This window comes from Dermacentor albipictus, chromosome 4, assembly GCF_038994185.2.
Source record: "Dermacentor albipictus isolate Rhodes 1998 colony chromosome 4, USDA_Dalb.pri_finalv2, whole genome shotgun sequence".
Classification (NCBI taxonomy): Eukaryota; Metazoa; Arthropoda; class Arachnida; order Ixodida; family Ixodidae; genus Dermacentor; species Dermacentor albipictus.
In genome coordinates, this window is record NC_091824.1 from 17,168,417 (window position 1) to 17,190,723 (window position 22,307).

The 22,307-nt window shown below is 47.3% G+C and overlaps 1 protein-coding gene across 5 annotated transcripts in view; it reads left to right on the forward strand.

Moving 5' to 3' along the window:
* LOC135917235 (beta-1,3-galactosyltransferase 4-like) overlaps positions 1-22,307 on the forward strand; it is a 256,520-nt gene that overhangs the window by 80,940 nt on the left and 153,273 nt on the right. For 4 of the 5 annotated variants that reach the window (XR_011513822.1, XM_070536839.1, XM_070536838.1 and 1 more), the window contains exon 2: positions 6,711-6,786. Coding sequence is in view for 3 of the 5 variants with exons in the window: in XM_070536839.1 (XP_070392940.1) it covers positions 6,711-6,786 (76 nt within the window). In the remaining 2 variants the exon portion in view is untranslated. Of the gene's footprint in view, positions 1-6,710; positions 6,787-7,946; positions 8,134-22,307 lie in introns of those variants that run through there. The other variant, XR_011513821.1, reaches the window with a different exon arrangement.

A 22,307-nucleotide genomic window follows, 5' to 3' on the forward strand; every position in this document is an offset into this window, starting at 1 on the left:
TGAGTGACTGGCTTTTCCTCTCGTGACAAACTGGTGGAGGTGCGGGGTACGCATCCATCGTATGCCTACGGGTCCTCAACCAGAAGCTACCGACGCCAGTACCTCGGGGACGGCAGAAATCTATCGAAGCAGCCGTCGCCTCCAAGGTCTTCCACCGCAATACAGCCCCCTGGCAAGCTCCGTGAGGAAGATGTCAACAACTACCGCAAGCCAAACCGAGGGGATCCCAAATGCTGCCGTACCATGCATTCTCAACGCGCCTCGCACGCCTAACCCGTTCCATGGCGACGCCTTTGAGGACGTTGAAGACTGGTTAGACCATTTCAACCGGGTCGCCGCCTTTAACGACTGGGACGATCGCCGTAAGTTGAAGAACGTCTACTTTTCCCTTTTAGACGCGGCGAGAGTATGGTACGAAAACCACGAAGCCTCGTTTACCAGCTGGCAGGAGTTTTACCGACTGCTTTGCGAAGCCTTCAGCACTCCCGAAAGGAAAGAAAGAGCCGAACAGGCACTGTCTTCGAGGTTCCAAATGCCAAACGAAACCGTCGCCATGTTCGTCGAAGACATGACGCGATTGTTCCGTCGGGCCGATCCACTAATGCCAGAAGACAAGAAGGTGCGTCTGTTAATGCGAGGCGTAAAAGAACAGCTTTTCGCGGGCCTCGTGCGCAATCCTCCTACAACAGTCTCTCAGTTCATTCGTGAGGCAACAGTCATGGAACGTATGCTTCGGCAGCGGCTCTCGCAGTATGAACGCCAGACCACCATGACTGCTGCATGCTCTCTCGTACCTGCAAATGATGACAGGGAGTCCCTTACCGAGCTAATACGACAAATAGTTCGAGAAGAACTGCAGAAGTCCTATGCATCAGCTCCGGCACCTCCCAGTGCCGGGTTCTTACGGATGTCATTCGGGAAGAAATCGCCAAAGTGGTTCATCCCTCGCCACCAACACGACCCGAACCTCCCACGTTCTCGTACGCGGATGCTCTTCGGGCTTCCGCGCCGTCGACGGGCCGTTTTTCGCAGCCGCCTGCTGGGATTTCTCGACGCTCCCCAAGTCCGATCCACCGCGCGAATCCGCAAGCACCTTTTCATCCTGGTCCGCGCAAATCTACAGTATGGCGCGCCCCCGACAACAGTCCGTTGTGCTATCGCTGCGGGGAGGCTGGTCACATGTATCGCGACTGCCAGTACCGACGGATTGGTCTGCGGGGATACCATCCGGACGCCCGTTGCCCGCGCTATGGCGAACGCCCGCACGACATCGAGCAATACCTAGAAAGTAACCGGCTTCCTCCTGCCCAACAGCGAAGACAGTCACGGTCGCCTTCACCTCGTCGGTACGCGTCACCAAACCGTGCTCGACCCGCCTTTGATTCCGCTGGAGTCAACGGTGGAAGCCCGCGCCGGGGAAACTGAAAACGGCGACCTCCGGGGGTGAGGCCGCTGTCATGCGAACCGTAAAATATCCTCCGCCGACGCCACCCCCTCGCGACATACCGCTGACGCCTTCCTTCGAAACTGCAAAAAGAACTTCTGCTGCTATTACTCCTTCACTCGACGGTTATCCGGTAACTGCACTTGTCGATACGGGAGCTGACTACTCGGTTATGAGTGCCTCACTGGCCACTCGGCTACGCAAGGTGCTGACAGCGTGGGACGGCCCACATCTGATTACGGCCGGAGGACACCTCGTGTCACCCATTGGACGATGCACCGCCACACTTGCAATTTCTACTTCGACTTTCGTAGCGTCTTTCCTTGTGCTGCCCAAGTGTTCTCGACTAGTTATACTGGGCATGGATTTTCTCCAGGAGTATGGGGCGATCATTAACCTTCGTGACTTGTTCGTGACTTTTTCTAACTACGTTTCTTCGGATTAGAGTGTGGAGGATGAACATCACCGCGCGGCTTTACGCGTGGTCGATGACTGCGTGACGTTACCGCCTCGAAGTAGCATCTTCGTCCTCGTTGAATGCCCCCAAGAACAACTAGGAATAGGCATTGCCGAAGGTAACCTCGCCATATTGCTGGATCGCGAAGTCGGCGTCGCACGAGGTCTCGTAGAGCTCCAACATAGGCAAACCACGATTCTAGTTACCAACTTCAGTGGCGAATACAAGCACTTTGCGAGGCATACCACCATGGCCTACTTTGAAACGGTGGCCGATTCCAACGCCTGTGCTTCGGTAACGACAATCTCGATTCCGGAACCCAGCGATGTGGACTTGACCAGTCACATCAACGTCAACCCACAGCTAGACCAAAATGAGAAGCAGAGGCTCCTCACTCTGCTATCGTCATTTAGCGACTGTTTCGCCACCACGTCGAAGGTCAAACAGACTCCTTTAATCAAACACAGAATCATCACTGAACCGACCGTCCAACCTGTTCGCCAACACGCTTATCGCGTGTCGCAAAGAGAACAGGATGCTATTCGTCATCAAGTTAAACAAATGCTCGACGATGATGTCATTCAACCATCGACAAGTCCTTGGTCTTCACCTGTTGTATTAGTTAAAAAGAAAGATGGTTCACTACGCTTCTGTGTCGATTACCGCAAACTGAACAAGGTCACGAAAAAAGACGTTTACCCACTTCCTCGAATTGACGACTCCTTGGATCGCCTGCGACATGCCCGTTACTTTTCTTCAATGGATCTGCGTAGTGGGTACTGGCAAATTGAAGTTGACGAACGGGACCAGGAAAAAACGGCGTTTATAACACCCGACGGTCTCTATCAATTTAAGGTCCTCCCTTTTGGATTGTGTTCCGCTCCGGCCACATTTCAACGCATGATGGACACAGTTTTATCTGACCTCAAGTGGAACTCGTGTTTAGTCTACTTAGACGATGTAGTTGTTTTTTCCACCACGTTTGAACAACACATCCACCGGCTTGAGGCGGTTCTTCAAGCTATCCGCACCGCCGGCCTCTCCCTGAAGCCCGAAAAATGTCACTTCGGCTACGAGGAGCTCAAATTTCTAGGTCATATTGTCAGCAGCACCGGTGTGCGCCCTGACCCTGACAAAGCCATGGCAGTCGCTCTGTTCCCGATACCGAGGACACAACACGATGTCCGCCGCTTTTTAGGGCTTTGCGCGTATTACCGCCGTTTTGTACCCAATTTTTGTGAAATTGCCGAACCTTTGCAACGACTCATCAAGAACGACGTCACATTCGTTTGGGGCCCGGCACAATCCGACGCCTTCCACGACCTTCAGCAACGTCTACAGACACCACCGATCCTTGGTCACTTTGACACCGAGGCTGACACAGAAGTGCATACTGATGCTAGTAACGTTGGTCTCGGAGCGACACTCGTACAGTTTCAAGCTGGTGTTGAGCGCGTTATTGCGTATGCCAGCCGAACCTTGTCTGCTGCTGAAAAAAACTACTCAGCCACTGAAAAAGAATGTCTGGCAGTCATATGGTCTCTCCAGAAGTTCCGCCCATACCTGTACGGACGCCCCTTCCGTGTCGTCAGCGACCACCACTCTCTCTGCTGGCTGGCGAATCTCAAAGATCCTTCAGGCCGTCTCGCAAGATGGAGCCTTCGGTTGCAGGAATTTGATGTGACCATCGTCTATAAGTCTGGCCAGAAACACACTGACGCCGACTGTCTCTCTCGAGCCCCCGTCGAACCCGCACCACTAGATACTGACAACGATTCGGGTTTTCTTTGTACTCTTCCGTCTTTAAACCTTGCTCAACAACAACGCCAAGATTCCGAGCTCCAGCCCTTGATTGAATACCTTGAAGGAAGCCGCCCACAACCCCCACGGCAGTTCGCGCGTCACTTGTCATCTTTCTGCCTCCGTGGCGACATCCTATACAAGCGGAACTTTCACCCTACGGCAACCGCTTTCCTGCTCGTTGTTCCCGCTACTCTCCGCGACGACGTTATACGTGCATGCCACGATGAACCAACGTCTGGGCATCTTGGTTTCACGCGTACTCTCGCGAGGATCAAGCAGAAGTACTATTGGCCAAAACTCACAAAAACCGTGAAGCAGTACGTCAGAAGTTGTCGAGATTGCCAGCGTCGCAAAGTTCCACCTCTGAAACCAGCCGGTCTGCTTCAGCCTGTCCGACCTCCTTGCTCACCTTTTGAACAAGTCGGGATGGATTTACTCGGCCCATTTCCCAAGTCTTCGGCTGATAACCGCTGGATCGTCGTCGCCACCGATTACCTCACTCGATACTGCGAAACACAAGCCGTTCAGCGAGCTACTGCTTCAGATGTTGCTAACTTCTTCATCAAAAATATCGTCCTTCGACATGGTGCTCCCGCTGTCGTCATCACAGACCGTGGTACGGCCTTCACTGCCCAGTTGGTCCGAAATATCCTGCAGCTGAGCGGGACAACGCACCGTACGGCAACTGCGTATCACCCGCAGACTAACGGTTTAACTGAGCGTCTCAACAAAACGATTGCGGATATGCTTTCCATGTATGTTGCCACGGACCATAAAAATTGGGACGAACTGCTCCCGTATGTGACATTCGCGTACAACACTGCCCTACAAGAAACCACCGGGTTTCCTCCTTTTCGTCTGGTCTACGGACGCGACGTCACCACTATGCTCGACGTGATGCTCCTACCAACTTCGTCGCAACATACCGCACCAGATACAGACGCCTTTGTTCAGCGTGCCGAAGCAGCGCGGCACCTTGCGCGGCAACGAATTCTATCCCGACAACGTCAAGATGCTCGTCGATACAACATATGTCATCGAGACGTCACATACAACCCGGGAGATCTTGTATGGGTTTGGACCCCTATACGTCAAAGAGGCCGGTCAGAAAAATTATTGCGCCGATACTTTGGACCCTACATAGTTTTGCGTCGTCTAAGTCCTGTCAACTACGAAGTTATTCCAGCCGACAGTTCGCACCACTCCCGTAGACCACGTTCCTCTGACATTGTTCACGTTACCAGGATGAAGCCCTACCATTCGCGCTGACTCTGATCCACAAACTTTGTGATTCGGCCCCTGTCGTCTCGTCCGTTGTCTTTCTCATTTCTTTTATTTTTTTCCTTGTGGCATTTAACATCTCCCTAACTTTATTTGTTTATTTATTTATTTGTTTTTTTTTGTTTTTTTTTTTGAGGGAGGGGTAATGGCACGCGCTAGTTACGCTAGCTGTCGAGGAAGAAGAAGTGTGCGTGGTAGCTGCTGCGAAAACGAACTGTAAACGGCCGTTCGCTTAGAACTGAGTGACTGGCTTTTCCTCTCGTGACAATATGTAGGAACATAAAGAAAGTCAGAGGGTCATGAAACGCAGTATGGCAGACACATGTCAATATAGGCAGACCTCGCAAGTTGCAGCAGCGTTCTGAAAATACATGTATGGCAAAAAAAAAGGAAAGCATGAGAAATATCCGAGACTTTCCGCATAACAAAATATCGTGACATTTACGGAAATCAGCTCTCGGTGACTGTATACAAAAAGGAATTTGCCCTTTGAATCTGTGTTCCACTTAATTTGCTTTCTTTTGGACACATGAAACCCTCAAACGTCAACAGGTTGTTTTACCGTTAAAATAAACAGAACGATTGTCATCCACCCGTTGGTAGCGCGGAGCTACAAAGCTACCTTGCGGGATTTCGCTGAACTAATTTGCCATTTCACATGTTAAACAATCCTCAGCTTATGAATTTTCAACAACATGCCTGCTGTTAATCAGGCATAATGCATTATACAGACGAACCAGTTTAAAAAAATTAAGGGGGGGGGGCACATTTCTTCGGATTAGTACGAGAATACATCCAAGCGAAAGAAGCTAGAAATGAAGATACACTGGCGCCAAACCAAGCACCATCGTCCACCTACCGGAGCGCGCCAGCAGACAGAGTCCTGCACGCTCTGCATGTTTTAGCGCAGCATGTTGAAGTACAAATTAACGTTGTCGTTCTGATACGCAAACAGTTCGGGAGCTAGAGCGACTGCCAGCTGGAGTGAAATTACGCTTATTTAATCCCAAGGTCCCCAGGTGTCATCTTAGGACAGCCCTTCTTTACTTTATGGCTTCCACGCACATTTGCAAACCGACACACTCGAATCGCACATGGTCTCATAATTCTCCACTGTCGTCTGAGTACTCTCTGTACTAGTGTAGTTACAGTGCTCTTGTGTATACCTAAGAAGCTGCCGATAGGGAGGAACTAAAGGAGGGGGCGTCGCATCTGTTCATATAATAATAATAATAATAATAATAATAATAATAATAATAATAATAATAATAATAATAATAATAATAATAATAATAATAATAATAATAATAATAATAATAATAATTCTTATTTATTTCAGGCAGGGTCTCAGATACGAAGGCAAAAGGCAGATGTGCTCTGCAGTATACGCGACGCGAGCGCCCGTCGAACGCAGACACGCAGAGCATGCAGCAACGGCAACATGAACGCAGCACACTATCGTTAGATACAGAATACAGTTTTATGCGTAGTAAACAATGGGACAAGGTGCAAACTTTTGCAATCATAAAGTAAAATTCGTACAAATAAGTACAAATAATTGTGCGCCTCTAGTGAAGCAGCTATTCGTGCTACTTGCATGCACCGCCAACCTGCAAGGACCAGAATTTTACTCGGACTGAATACTCGTTGTGGCCTGGCAACGCGCATGAAATCGCGCTATCCAATCCGCTGTGCCATCGAGCTCGTCTTACGTCTCTATTACAGGTTCCGGAAGCGAATGTCCTCATCAGTCTCTTCGTGCAGCCCAATTCTGACGACACCCACGGAGTTCGAAGGAATGGTAAGTGGCGATAATGCCGAACACGGTCACGAGCTGAGGAGCGAAAGCGTGACGTGATACATCCAACATAACTATGCTCCCTGATCGAATTGGTCACAGTGAGGCGATCTAATGCGCCGGACGCGCCACATAATTCGACCTGCCGGGGCTTCGAGAAGCGGTAACTCGGGATGCATGCATTAGTGGGGCAATGATGCGCTTGTCGAGACCACCTCCTCACCAAGAAAGGAAACAAAGACAGAAAAAAAAGAACTGAAAGTAACACCACGGCACATCACGTTAGGAGAATTTCAGAGACGGCAAGTGCATCAGCAAATTTTTTGTAATCGACCTGGCGTGGTCGTCGTGTTGAACCAAATGAGCACCACAACCTGAAAAACGAATCCTTCGGCCAAATTGCCGCGCATGTTGGAAATATTTTGGAAGTGGCGACGTGCTAGATTTTTCCGGAGCATGCTGTTTCGGGACGTACTCTCAGATTGATTCCATGTTTTTGTTTGTTTTTAATGAGCTGTGCCATTATGTAATTTGGTTCCGGCGTAAATGGCCATTCATTCATTCATTCATTCTGTGCGACCACAAGATCATAGCACGGTGAGTCCATAAAAGATTTTGGAAGAGAACAAGAACTGAAGCTGCAATAAAATTTTACATCAATACAAAACGCAACATAAGAACAAATGAGTTGAATTTGAAGGAATAAACATAATTTGCAAGATTACTCTAATCAGAAGAGTTCTAGGGAAAATTCAGTTCTTAGAGCAATTTATTTATTTATGTTAGCGTATTAACGGGTAGTTTCCATGTGGCATAATCGAAAGAATACTGTAGAATGACAGAGGCATAGATATTGAAATGATCATTGATTAGCAAAAAAAAAAAAGCCTTAGGCACCAAGCGCGCTTTCTTTCTACGACAGGCAGCGAAAATCTACTTCGTGTAAGTAGCTCACTGACTGACGTCCGGCATATATAGGGGTTATGAATGAACCACAGGTTCCTTTGTTTGTGTGCTTTTCTACTTGTTTAACGTTAAGCATAGTCAACGCATATTATATGGCCCTGAGAAATTTCTTTTCATAAACTCTGGACAGGTGTCGCGATTGACACATTTTCCAAGAAAAAGAAAAAAAATACAGCGGCGAAACATAATTTTTTCAGGCCTCTCTTGAAAATGAACAGCCTGTGATGTACTGGATGGACCACTAGGCTACAGTGAAGGCTTCTGCTATTTTTTAAATATCTGTGTCAAGCACCAAAGCTAATTGTCCATCACGACAATATTTTGTGTTTATTTTTATCAGTAATTAGGTGAAATGTGCAACCATCGTCAGCATACGGTGGCAAACGCTCCTGTATATACTTTCGTCCCTTAGAAATAAAAAAAGAAGGAGACGCTGACAATCACGGAGATGTTTTAGCAACAAACAGGAGACCTAAACACCCTCGCAATGTTGGGGAACTTCTGCAACTGTTGCATGTCTCAAACCGCCTGTCTTAATATGTTAACTTTTGCCTTAAAATCAGAAGGGAAAACAGTATTAAATACTGGTTGATCTCTTTCCAGTCATTACAGTGTCTCGTGCGTATGATTGTGACCGCCGTCTGACACAATAAACCACCATGCTACCTAAGCTTTTATTGCATTGGTCTTGGTAATTTTAGGATTTTCTGTTGCCTTGGCGTGAAATGGAAGAAAATGTCCTTATATTTTCGATAATTTCAAAAGCAACAAAGTTGTGTCCAGGGACAAAGACAGCAGGCGAAGAAATGCTTAGAGCTTCCGGGATACTGACAGACCAGTCCACAAATTACGAACAGTTAATTATGTACAATAAGTTCTACAGGCCATTTATGCAGCTACTAAGAAAGACCGCATTCATTTATTTAAGTAATATGCCCTATGAAAATCCATCCGTTGAAATAAAAAAGAAATGCCACAAAGTCAATCGTTACGTGAACCTTTTAAACATACAGAACTAAAGACGCCACGAAAGAAAAAACACAAACAAGACAATGTTGAAGACCACATATGAAGCGCACATCACTGATCAAAAAAGGATAAGCTTAGCATGGAGCCAACTTTCCGAAGAGGGGGGCTTGTCTTCGTCAGGGCTGTAACTGCTGCCTTATGGCAGCGTTTATGCTATAGCTCGTACGTCCCCATTCGCGAAAAGCCTATGCAGCGGTCAAAGCGAGGGTTGGGCGAATGCGGTGAAAATGGCGGGAAAGAGCGAAAACAGACCGGTATTCAGAATGCTACCTTCGATTTACCCTAAACCTGAAAGCGCAGTAGGCCAAAGGTGAGCATGAACACAAATATTGAAAAGAACCCAACATGTAAGCAAGGGTTGTATTGCATACTAACTGGTGGAGCCTTTACAGACGAAGAAACGGCATACAAGCGAAGGCTCATGCGTGCGGCCTCCACAGCAACGCGCTTTGACCCGGCACCCCGCTCGAGGAATGGGGAATGGGAGGGCGAAGACCAGAGAATCCACCGGGACGGCCAGCCCCAGTTCCTAGTCGGCAGTACAGTAGAAAATAACGGTGTTACATAGCAGCAGCTGATTAATAAAATAAGAGTTAGTTGTCAATTTAATGCGGTCTCCTGAATATCATTCCGGACATCGCAGATCGAAAATTAGCTCATGGAATACAAGCAGCGCCCGACAGTAGTTACGCACATATAGTCCCGCCAGCCAAGAGAAGGTGATATCCTCTTCGTTCTTGTGCGCAACGGTGGCTTCAGCTTTGAAAGCTTATCCTTGATGTGCAGCTATGGGTTGTTTAGCAATGTGGCACTGCAGGGAGGTCTACAACAGGAGGGAGTCGATCAAAAGCGCGATTGTAAAGTGCCCCTTGTCAAGAATGGCGAGTTGCGCAACAAGATTGCCACCTTGCCACCCGATTACGACAAGGGGTGCAAGACGCGCACCTCTCCATCTCCGTCGCTGCAGCTGGGAGGCGTTCAGAGAAGCGGCCTTTGCGCTGGAATCCGCCGCCTTCCTCCAGCCCCTTCGACATTGTGACGGGACGAGTTCGGTGCGTGGACAATGATTCCAGAGTTCCCCAACGCGGAGCTGATTTGACATGCCTGGACAAGCCGCCGTGGGGACGACGTATTTTTGTGCTTCTCACGGTTCGGAGTGGCACGGAACAATGAGCGACGCTCGATCGGCAACGATAGTTTCCCGGAACGGCACCCCGCGCGGTTGCCTCTGTGTACAGAGCGCGGTTGCCTTTGTGTACGTAAACTGATCTTCAGAGTAGCTGCGAGTTGGTGATGTGTAAACGAACAGTCGCCGCGTCGTAGGAACGGCGGATCGAGTGTATAAAAACTGTGGTTGTGCGAATGCTGAACACACACTTCTCTTGAGCAGTCATGTTAGACTGGTTCACTTCTCTCATGCAGTCCTGTTGGACTAATACTCTTTTTCTCAAGCAGTCATGTTAGACTGAGTTAATTTCTGTAAATAAACCCTTTTCCTCGTTCTCGATGAGAAGCAGTTCTTCACTTCATCAACGATCTCAGCGTAAATAAGTTGGACGACGGCATGGGCCAGCTACCTTCGAATTCATGCCGTACTCCAATCTTGGCAAAGGACCACGGACGATGGGATTGAGCCCCCAATCCTGACAACTGGCTGACAACGGTGAGATGGACTTTGTGACATGGTGCTGTATCTGCGGTGAGTGCTTGGTTTTTGCTTTGACTCTCTAGGCTTCATTTTGTGGTTGTTCTGTTTAGAACAGTAGGGAAGCTAGATTGTTGTGTGTTAGCTAGGTTGTGTTTTCCTAGCTAGATTTAGAGAGCAGAATCAAGGCAGTAAAGCAGCAGTCATGGAGTTGAGGACATTGCTGAGAGAGGAGTTGTTGATTGTTGGTGAGGAACTGGGCCTAGATGTACGCAAGGAAATGCTCAAATCGGAATTATTGGAGCTAATTTCCAATCAGGCCAGTGAGCAAGATATTGAAATGGGATTGGAACTTCTCAAAAAGAGAGAGAAACGGGAAAGAGAAAGAGAAGAACGGGACCGAGAAAGAGAAGAAAGGGACAGAGAAAAGCAAGAGAGAGAGGAACGCGATAAAGATCGCGAGTTTCAGTTAAGGAAAATGCAACTTGAACTTGAAAGCAAACGTTTGGAGTTGTCTCAAGGAAGTGAAGGCGCTCTGGGACGATCAAGTGAGGCAGAATCGTACCGCATGGACAGGCTATTAAAGCCATTTGAGGTCGGGACCGACATAGGCTTGTTCCTAAGCAATTTTGAAAGGACTTGCGAGAAGATGAACTTCGGCCCGAGTACATGGCCACAGCGGTTGCTGTCTATGTTGCCGTGTGAGGCGGCGGAAGTAATCGCCAGACTGAGTGTGCAGGATGCATATGATTATGCAAAAGTTAAGGCTAGTCTCCTGAAGAAATACCGCCTTTCAGCCGAAGCTTTTCGGCAAAGGTTTAGGAGCACAGGCAAGAAAGATAGCGAGGGCTATCCGGAGTTTGCATATAGCTTAAAGGCCAACCTAGTCGAGTGGCTTAAAAGCGCGGAAGCGTACGACAGCAGAGACATGATCATTGAATGCATGTGTCTAGAGCAGTTTTACAAAACCATCCCCCAAGCTGTGAAACTGTGGGTGCAAGACAGAGGTAATGTAAACACTGTGGAAAGGGCGGCTGAATTAGCCGAAGAGTACGCAACCCGTAGAAAGTTGAACGCCGAGGAGGGAAACTGGGACGGTCGAAATGGACCGCGGAAACCATTTCCGTTCAAAAAGGGTGCGCAAACTAGACGATCAGAGCCTGTAGACCTGGCGGAAAAGCCCGCAGAAAAGAGCGAGGAGAAACTTAACGGAGAAACCGCACAAAAAGAACAGAAAAGAAAATTCGAATCTGTTAGACCAATTCGCTGTTACAAATGCCACAAACTGGGACATATAGCTGTAAACTGCGAGAAGTCTAGCGTAGTTTTTTCCTACGTGGAGGAAAAAGATGAGAATATGGAACTTTTAAGTCCGTATCTCCACAACCTGCAAGTTAATGGAAAACCATGCCGAGTGCTAAGAGACAGTGCCGCCACGCTGGACATTGTCCATCCGTCTTACGTGATGGTAGAGGACTTCACCGGAGAAGTAGCATGGATAAAACAGGTTGTAGAAGAACACAGCGTGTGCCTGCCCATGGCCAAAGTCAAAATCAGTGGACCATTCGGGGAGCTAGAGACTGAGGCTGCAGTTTCCAAATTTTTGTCACTGCAGTATCCCTACATCTTTTCGAATCGTTCGAATCAGTTACTGCGTGACAGAGGGCTCAAACTGGGAGAGGGCATAGTACAGGCATTGACCAGAGGCCAAGCTCGTAAGATCGCGGCGCTTTCGGCTGAAAATGCTCAAGCTCCTGCAGCTGAAGCAGAAAAGGGGATAGCTTCAATACCCGAATCCGAGCTAGGCCCGAGGGACAAAAGAACAGTTGAGGAGAGCCTGCCAGTTGACCAGCTCAATGAGAGCGTAGCACTAGAGTGTCAGAGTTCTAGCCTGCAGGAAGAGCATGCAGACGCGCTCACAAGCGAGACAGGGTCGTTATTATCACCGGCCTCAAAGAACTTTGATCAACTCTTACGCGTGGATAGAGAGTCACTGGCAGCTGAGCAAAAGAATGATGAGAGCTTAGCTAAATTACGTGACACAGCTAAAGAAGGCATTGCTAGGCGCAACGTAACGATACATGAGAAAGGAGGATTGTTGTATCGGCATTACAGAGATCGAAAGGGTAGGATTTTAGATCAGTTAGTCATACCTACTAAGTATAGGGAGGACCTTTTGAGTCTTTGTCATGGAAATGGGTGGTCCGGCCACCTAGGCATAAACAAATCAAAGGAAAGATTGCTTATGGAATACTACTGGCCTGGCTGTTTCAAAGATGTAGAAAACTTTGTAAGATCATGCGACGCCTGCCAGCGTTCTGGTAAACCAGGAGAGACTTGGAAAGCTCCACTGAAGGTAGTGCCCTTAATAACAGAGCCTTTCAGACGACTTGTAATAGACACGGTAGGGCCTCTTCCAAAAACAAAATCAGGCTACAGGTACTTGTTTACCATGCTGTGTCCGGCCACCAAGTTTCCAGAAGCAATCCCTTTGAAAGAGCTCAGCTCCACCGAAGTAGTAGACGCGCTTTTGACAGTGTTTGCACGAGTTGTGTTTCCAGCCGAAATTCAGGCAGATCAAGGGTCAGTATTCACGAGCGCACTGACTTCCACATTCTTGCAAAAGTGCGGGGTAAAGTTAATACACAGTTCTGTCTATCACCCTCAGTCAAACAGTGTAGAGAGGTGGCATTCGGTGCTTAAGCGAGTTTTGCGTGCGCTCTGTTACGAGCACAAGGAGGACTGGGAGAACTGTCTGCCGGCAACTTTGTTTGCTTTGCGAACGGTTCCACATGAAGCGACAGGGTTCTCACCAGCAGAACTAGTGTATGGGAGGACACTCCGTTCTCCACTGAGAATGTTACGAGAGATGTGGGAGGAAAGAGGGGAGAGTCCAACCGTGGTGGAATACGTGCTAAATTTACTGTAACGGCTAAGCGCAACCCAAGAACTAGTCGGAAAGAACATGGCACTAGCTCAAAAGAACGCCAAATTCTATTACGACAGGAATGCGAGGCTTCGTACGTTTAACGCCGGAGACCAGGTAATGATCCTCAAACCTTCAGGAAAGAACAAGCTTGAAGTTCACTGGGACGGGCCCGTTAAAGTGTTGCACAAACTTTCAGAAACTAACTATGCTTTGAGAATGCCCGGTCGCAGGAAAGAAGTGAGGATATATCACTGTAATTTGATGAAGCCGTATGTAGAGCGGAGCGGAGTCGTTAACTATACTGTCAAAGAGCCGGATGGCATTGGTACCAAGTTTAAGGAGTATAGGGCAACCTCCAACTCTGAAATCGGCCTAGAAGAAGTAGTGGAACACTCGGTAAGCTCTCATGCTCTAAGACCCGAGCAGCTAGATGAGCTAAAAGGGGTGTTAGGGGAATATCTCGACAGATTCAGCGATCGGCCGGGTAGAACCGAACTGATAACGCATGAAATTGAGCTGACCTCTACCGAACCAGTAAGATCAAAACCTTACAGGGTGTCTCCAAGACAGAGAGAGATTATGGAGGCAGAGATACAGCGCATGCTAGAGTTGGAAGTTATTGAGCCCGCTGAGAGTGACTACACGTCACCGCTAATACTCGTAGAAACCCCTAACAAGGACCCTCGTCCGTGTGTTGACTACAGGAAGTTAAATGCCAACACTAGGGATCAGCTGTACCCGATACCCAACATTGAGGAACGAATTGAAAGAGTTAGCGCTGCTAAATACATTTCAACTATAGATCTCGTGCGGGGGTACTGGCAAGTTCCCCTTTCGGAAAGTGCCAGCCGCTATGCCGCATTCATCTCGCCTGTAGGCACTTTTCGCCCTCTCGCACTCAGCTTCGGGCTGAAGAACGCGCCGTTTAGCTTCTCTAAGTTAATGGATATTGTCCTAAAAAACTTGCAGGAGTTCGCCTTACCTTATCTTGATGATGTAGCCATTTTTTCGGACAGCTGGGAACAACACGTATCGCACCTCAAACAGGTGTTCTCACGGTTGAGGGAAGCCGGCTTAACGATGAAAGCGGAAAAGTGTAGGTTTGGTTGTTCGCAGGTTACTTATCTGGGCCATGTTGTTGGTCAGGGCATGAGACGGCCGGCTGAGCTGAAAATAGCGACGATTGGAGATTTTTCTCAGCCGCGCACGAAAACGGACGTTCGTTCATTTTTGGGACTTGTGGGGTACTATCAACGGTACATTCCGAATTACTCGCAATTGGCAAGTCCATTAACAAACGCCCTCCGAAAGGGAGCACCGAGTAACGTACACTGGGATAAGGACAAAGAGAACGCTTTTCAAAGTTTGAAAACGCTATTGGTTTCTCGCCCTGTGCTTCGCGCGCCAGACTACACAAAGGAATTCATAGTTCAATGCGACGCAAGCGACAGAGGTATGGGCGTGGTACTTAGTCAAGTCGGCGACGATAACGAGGAGCATCCTATCCTCTACGCCAGCCGTAAACTAAATGTAAGAGAGGAAGCCTACAGCGCTTCAGAGAAGGAATGCGCTTGTTTGGTTTGGGCCGCCCAGAAGTTGTCGTGTTACTTGTACGGAGCGAAGTGCACAAGTCCTCTGACGTGGCTCAATCAAATGTCACACAAAAACGGCCGCTTGCTCCGATGGAGCCTCACTCTCCAAGAGTACAACTTCTCCGTTGGATATAAGAAGGGAAAGTTGCATAGCAATGCGGATGGTTTGAGCAGGCTAATTTGAATTCTGCGTTTGAGGGTCCCGCCTAAATTTTAGGGTTACTAGTGTTAACTTTTATTAAGCGAAGAAGATCCCCTCTCATTTAGCAGGATTCCCTCCATTAATTGCTGAATGTGTCAGCAGGAATTTGCTTCAGAAATTGGCATAGCGAAATGCAGCATTTTTTGTTTGCTTCTGCACTTATGTTGTTGTCGTTTTTTTTAAGCCTAGCGAGTCTAAAGTGAGAGCCAATGCACGTCATCTCGGCGCAGAGCCGTGTTGTGGGGTTCATTTTGCAGTTGCCTGTCCTTGTTGAATGTTTTGGGGCGGTGACATCAATGCACAAGTGGTCGCTGCGAGCCAAGACATCAATCCCCCCCCCCCCCCCCTGACCAACAGCCGTTCTCTTCCTGCCTAGCGGTTGTCAGCGCTAGACAGTCGAGACTTTTCGGGCCATGGAGGCGCTGTCAAGAATGGCGAGTTGCGCAACAAGATTGCCACCTTGCCACCCGATTACGACAAGGGGTGCAAGACGCGCACCTCTCCATCTCCGTCGCTGCAGCTGGGAGGCGTTCAGAGAAGCGGCCTTTGCGCTGGAATCCGCCGCCTTCCTCCAGCCCCTTCGACATTGTGACGGGACGAGTTCGGTGCGTGGACAATGATTCCAGAGTTCCCCAACGCGGAGCTGATTTGACACGCCTGGACAAGCCGCCGTGGGGACGACGTATTTTTGTGCTTCTCACGGTTCGGAGTGGCACGGAACAATGAGCGACGCTCGATCGGCAACGATAGTTTCCCGGAACGGCACCCCGCGCGGTTGCCTCTGTGTACAGAGCGCGGTTGCCTTTGTGTACGTAAACTGATCTTCAGAGCAGCTGCGAGTTGGTGATGTGTAAACGAACAGTCGCCGCGTCGTAGGAACGGCGGATCGAGTGTATAAAAACTGTGGTTGTGCGAATGCTGAACACACACTTCTCTTGAGCAGTCATGTTAGACTGGTTCACTTCTCTCATGCAGTCCTGTTGGACTAATACTCTTTTTCTCAAGCAGTCATGTTAGACTGAGTTAATTTCTGTAAATAAACCCTTTTCCTCGTTCTCGATGAGAAGCAGTTCTTCACTTCATCAACGATCTCAGCGTAAATAAGTTGGACGACGGCATGGGCCAGCTACCTACGAATTCATGCCGTACTCCAATCTTGGCAAAGGACCACGGACGATGGGATTGAGCCCCCAATCCTGACACCCTGCTCTTAACGAACATAACGTATTAACTACAGCCTCATACACCAACTAATAACTACAACTTCCGTCGAGATGTTCAAGAACGGGTTGTTGACGCCGTAGTCGGATATAAAATATATTTCAACGCGATCACGTTAAAGGCCCCGTGTCGCACAATATCCGGCGTCGGCTACCCGCGTCTAGCGTCGACCGTCGTGTGAGCGATAAGCGATTCCGACACACGCGTACCCAGCCACGCAGTCCCTCCGTCTGGTGCAGAGGCGGTACTGAACTAATTGGATTTCGCAAAGCGAAGTGTGCCAGAAAAATCGCTAAGTAGGACTTGCAAACAACCTACAGACATGATAGCGTGTGATTGTAATTTCTCCGTACGTGAAAACACAATTCTGGTACGCGAAACTCGAACGCTAACACCTTCTCTAGCGTTTATACCATCCATAGAGTGGCGTGCGCGATTCCTTGCATCACCATCTAGATGGCACCCACCTCTGCGCATCCGCGGCCCACGCAAGAGGCCGCGTGACTACCAGGAAGCTCGCCTTCGTGCATAGCGAGTGAGTACGCATTTGGGCTGGTTGGTTCATGATTACGAGCAATAAAACAGCGCTAAACGACGGGACGAGTGAAGGCACACAGACAACGGCGCTGACTAGCAACCAAAGTGTGTTTATTCCGTCAGTTAGCATATATATGCTCCGCCGCTATCTGAAACCACAGAATCTACAGGATAGGGCATGCGCAGGGGGAATTGGAAATAATGTGTTAAGAAGGCAATCTCCTTCGGAAGGAGAGAAATGGACGGAAGGCTTACACATGCTTCGCCACCAACGTGAATGTGGAAGGCTTCGGATATAAGGCGTGCGCGGTCATCACGATATTTTGACAGAAAGGTTACGCCTTCGAAAGATGGCTTGCAGCCGCATTCGTTGCAATGTAGTGACAACTGACTGTCTTTTGCCCGTTTTTGAAATTTGTTGAAGTGCTCGCGCATGCGGTCGTTGATGCAACGCCTCGTTTGGCCGATATAAAAACGCTTGCATGAAAGAGGGATCTTGTAAACCACACAGTCACAACAGTCAGCAAGAAACCTCTGTCTGTGCTGTTTTTTACAACTTTTGTTGTTGTTATTGCTTACCCTATTGACTTGGTGGCACAGGCTACCTAACTTATTTTTGGCGGTAAACAGCAACCTGACGCCTGCCCTACTGACAACCTTTTTGAGATTGTGCGCAACCTGGTGAACATATGGTATTACCGCGACCACTTGCCGTGAGCGATTCTCGGACAGAGCAGCTGAAAGCAGAGCAGCTGAAAGCAGAGCAGAGCAGCTGCCGACTGAAAGCAGTCGGCAGCTGCTCTGTCCGAGAATCGCTCACGGCAAGTGGTCGCGGTAATACCATATGTTCACCAGGTTGCGCACAATCTCAAAAAGGTTGTCATAGGGCAGGCGTCAGGTTGCTGTTTACCGCCAAAAATAAGTTAGGTAGCCTGTGCCACCAAGTCAATAGGGTAAGCAATAACAACAACAAAAGTTGTAAAAAACAGCACAGACAGAGGTTTGTTGCTGACTGTTGTGATTGTGTGGTTTACAAGATCCCTCTTTCATGCAAGCGTTTTTATATCGGCCAAACGGGGCGTTGCATCAACGACCGCATGCGCGAGCACTTCAACAAATTTCAAAAACGGGCAAAAGACAGTCAGTTGTCACTACATTGCAACGAATGCGGCTGCAAGCCATCTTTCGAAGGCGTAACCTTTCTGTCAAAACATCGTGATGACCGCGCACGCCTTATATCCGAAGCCTTCCACATTCACGTTGGTGGCGAAGCATGTGTAAGCCTTCCGTCCATTTCTCTCCTTCCGAAGGAGATTGCCTTCTTATCACATTAATTCCAATTCCCCCTGCGCATGCCCTATCCTGTAGATTCTGTGGTTTCAGATAGCGGCGGAGCATATATATGCTGACTGACGGAATAAACACACTTTGGTTGCTAGTCAGCGCCGTTGTCTGTGTGCCTTCACTCGTCCCGTCGTTTAGCGCTGTTTTTATTGCTCGTATTCGTGCATAGCGTTCGCCGCCAGCGTTTCTCGGTAAACATTATGGTCACATAAGCTGCAGTGGCCGGGATGCGTTAGAAGCAGTCAGCATCTTTGAATGCTATCGTGTTCCACACTTAAAGGACGATCTTAAGCGCCCTCCAAATTTTTTCATGCCCATTTCTTGGTCCATTCCATTCCACGTCTATTCCTTGGTCGCTGTGATTGTTTTGTTCTAATATCAGCCTCCAAGCACTTACGTTGTTTCTGTTAATTTTTACATTTTATGCTCTTCGAAGTTCTTTTTCTGATTCAGAACTCCCTTTACATATTAGGTTTCTATACGTTGTACCTTTGTTTAGCCTTCATACAATGCATTGTTGTTGGCTGTGGAGTTTTCATTCTCATAGGAAGTAGCCGTTGCAGTTTTGTGGCACAGTTATTCGGGAATTTCTTCTTTTTCCTCTCGAGTTTCATGTTGTTTCCTTCTGCCCGCCCGCCTCGGCTAAGCGTTCGCTGCTTTCGAGAACGCAGAGCGCTTTCGCACAGCCGCTGGATGCGAAATGTTCCGTCCATGCGAAATGCGACCTTCGTTTCGCTCTATTCAACACCGTGGCGGTGAGCAGAAGGCGTTCGTGTTACCGCCTTCTTGCATTATTCGTACGCCGTTGGTAACCTCAACTCAACGTGAAGCTAATTACACTTAAAGCTTGAGATAGAGACGGCAGTGCTCTGGTTCCGTCCTCGAAAATTGCAACATGCAAAGTGGCCCTCTTTTCTCGCTTTCTGTACCGTAACACTCTGTAAATGCATGGTGCCGCTTACGGAGAAGGCGGCGACAATAAACTAAGAAATCATGGTCTGTCTAAACTTGAAGTAGTCTAGTACTACAGACCAGCGTGGTTTTACTTTCCGTTTTGGTAAGTTGCGCACAGAGGGTGTCTTAACAAACGTTAGTTGACCACAAGCTATATGTGCGGCAGCGTTCATGGCATCATTAAGGATGTCAATCAACCAACCAACCAACCAACCAACCAACCAACCAATCAATCAATCAATCAATCAATCAATCAATCAATCAATCAATCAATCAATCAATCAATCAATCAATCAATCAATCAATCAATCAATCAATCAATCAAATGTTTACGTGCTGATTAACAGTTACGGAGCCTTCGTACTGGTGCACAAAGTAGTACGCAAGATAAAATGTACAGAGAAAATAGACGTGGTAGACAAATCATCATCATCATCATCATCATCATATTATTATTATTATTATTATTATTATTATTATTATTATTATTATTATTACAATAACTCTGACCCACTTTAACAATATTCTGACCTCTTGTGGCAATGTGCTAGACCTATGCCTTAGTAAAGCAGAAGCTGTGAATGTATCCTGTGGCAACTTTCACCTTGTTAAGCCAGATAAATATAATTCCCCGCTTCATATTTCATTGCAATTCGCGATACCTAGTACCACGAGATTAAAGGATACAGCAAGACCTCGGTCTTTTAATTTCTCAAGGGGAGATTACCTGGGCCTTTGCCACGACCTTAATGATGCAGACTGGTCTTCAGTGGTAGAACTAAGACATGTCAATAACCTAGTTATGGCATTCACGAATATTATTCACCATGGAATGAACTTTATACCACTAAAAGGTGCTAAAGTCCCTTAAATTCCCCACTGGTTCTCTGCTGAACTGAAAACAGCTTTAAGGCTTAAAGACCGTCCTCATAGGAAGGCACAGCATACAAATCAGGAACACCGGCGTATACATTTTAATATGTACAGGGCACAGTCTCAACTTATTTGCAAGCGTGATCATACCATATATATAGCACATGTGGAAGCTAGTACTTCTAAAAAATGAAACTCTTTTTGGAGACATGATTGTGAACAGTCATACAATATTACGAAACAAGATATTTCTAATTAGTTGCGAAAGCCAGCCTGTCCCAGATGTTGCGGGTGCCTTCGCCCTACACTTCGCGTCTGTGTACGGTGAAGGGTACAGTGACGGAATTAGTCAGCTTTCCAATCACCCTTCGCTGTGTTCAAGCCTATCGGTCTCAGAGGAACTTGTCTTTAAGAGCATCAAACGCTTAAAACCGTATTCTTCATGTGGTCCTGATGACATTCCACCAGCTTTGATTAAGACGTACGGGTCCTTGCTTGTTCCAGTGCCTAACGTATATTTAATTCTGCTTTAAAGACGTACACATTCCCAAAGGCTTGGAAAACAGCGCATGTCATTCCCGTCTGAAAGTCAGGGGTAAAAACTGCTGCGAGTAACTACAGGCCTATTTCTCGCCTGTGCGCAGCATCTAAATTATTGATTCAACTCTGCAATCGATAATTCCATCCTCTATTGAAAATAATATCATTCTTCAGCAGCGTGGTTTCAGTGGGACGATCCACAACTACCAACCTCATGAGCTTCATGATACATGCCTCTTAAGCAGTCTATAACAATGTAATTTATTTTGACCTCCGTAAGGCGTTTGATGTTGTATGCCACAAATGTCTCCTACAAAAGTTGACACATCTTGACGCGCATCACTCTGCCACAGCGCTGATAAGAGGCTACCTACGCGACCGGTACTGCAACGTTAGCGCAAATGATCAGTCGTCAGAACCTTATGCGGTTAGAAATGGAGTTCCTCAAGGGTCTATCCCAGGCCTTCTTATTTTCTCGCTGTTTAGGAACCATGTTTTAGCGGTCACTCAAAACAGTTCAGTTTTGTTGTATGCTTATGACGCGAAACCTTTCAAAGCGGTAAAAATTTTATTTTAAGCGGTAAAACATCGATTCTGTCAAAAGCCTTCCATCTCCATAGAGCTAACACAGACACTCACGTTACCTGCGCTCACCTGTAGACGCAATAAATCGGATTTTTCTTTTTTCCCCACAAATTAATACATGGGGAAAATCTGCTCCTCGCACTTGCCTTCTATTGTGTGCTTTTACATTCCGCAGAGAGGCACAACGAAACAGCCCACCTTGCAATCTTCAGATTTTTGTTGCCCTCTATTTAAAGTGCAGGCGACAAATAACGCCCATTCAGAGCGCCTGGATATCTTCCTGCCTAATTTTATTATTTTCCTGAAAGAAGTTGCAGAGATATTTCAATAACTGAACAAAAACTCTCATATCTGTAGTGTGTTATGTCATTCTCTAATCTTTTCTTCTGTTTCTCCAATTTTGCTTTGTATTCTTTTCGTGTACACATTTTATTCTCCCTTAAAATCTGTATTCGCGAAATTATTATTCTTTTTTTATGCGTGCGGGCGTGTGTATGTGTGTATGTGCTTGTGAGCTTGCATTGTTCTTCCTGTGTATTGTTTCGCCGAGTGCGCGAGCACGAAGACTGTCGAGGTGTTTTTTTATTGATACGATATAAGCAGATGTTGACGCACAATTTAAGGCGTCGGCTACTCCTTATTTCTTGAATGGTTCCATAATACAACATATAGGGTTTAAGATTACATATCGTATAACCTTTTCACACAAGCACCAGGACTTATCACGCAATGATTCCACAGGAAGACTTTGACGTAAGAAACACATGGTACATACAATATACAAGGTAAATGTCTCCACAGTTATGTAGATAAATGTCTCAAAAATACAAATGATACTGTGGCCTAATAACACAGTCTCTAGTCAGTGGGTGGTACATACACCGCGTAAATACATTATCAAATATAGTCACAACAGAACAGGCAACATAACATAATTCACAACCACATGCATATGTACAGCGACATTGAAATGAAAGGAACAATAAAAGCGTTGATAACGTCAAACAATGACACTGCCTTCAAGAAAAGTCCTTAGTGCTTTTAAAGCGCTCTTCTCCAAGGACGTTGTTGGCCAAGGACCCAAACCTTTCTTTAAGCTGAAAGGTC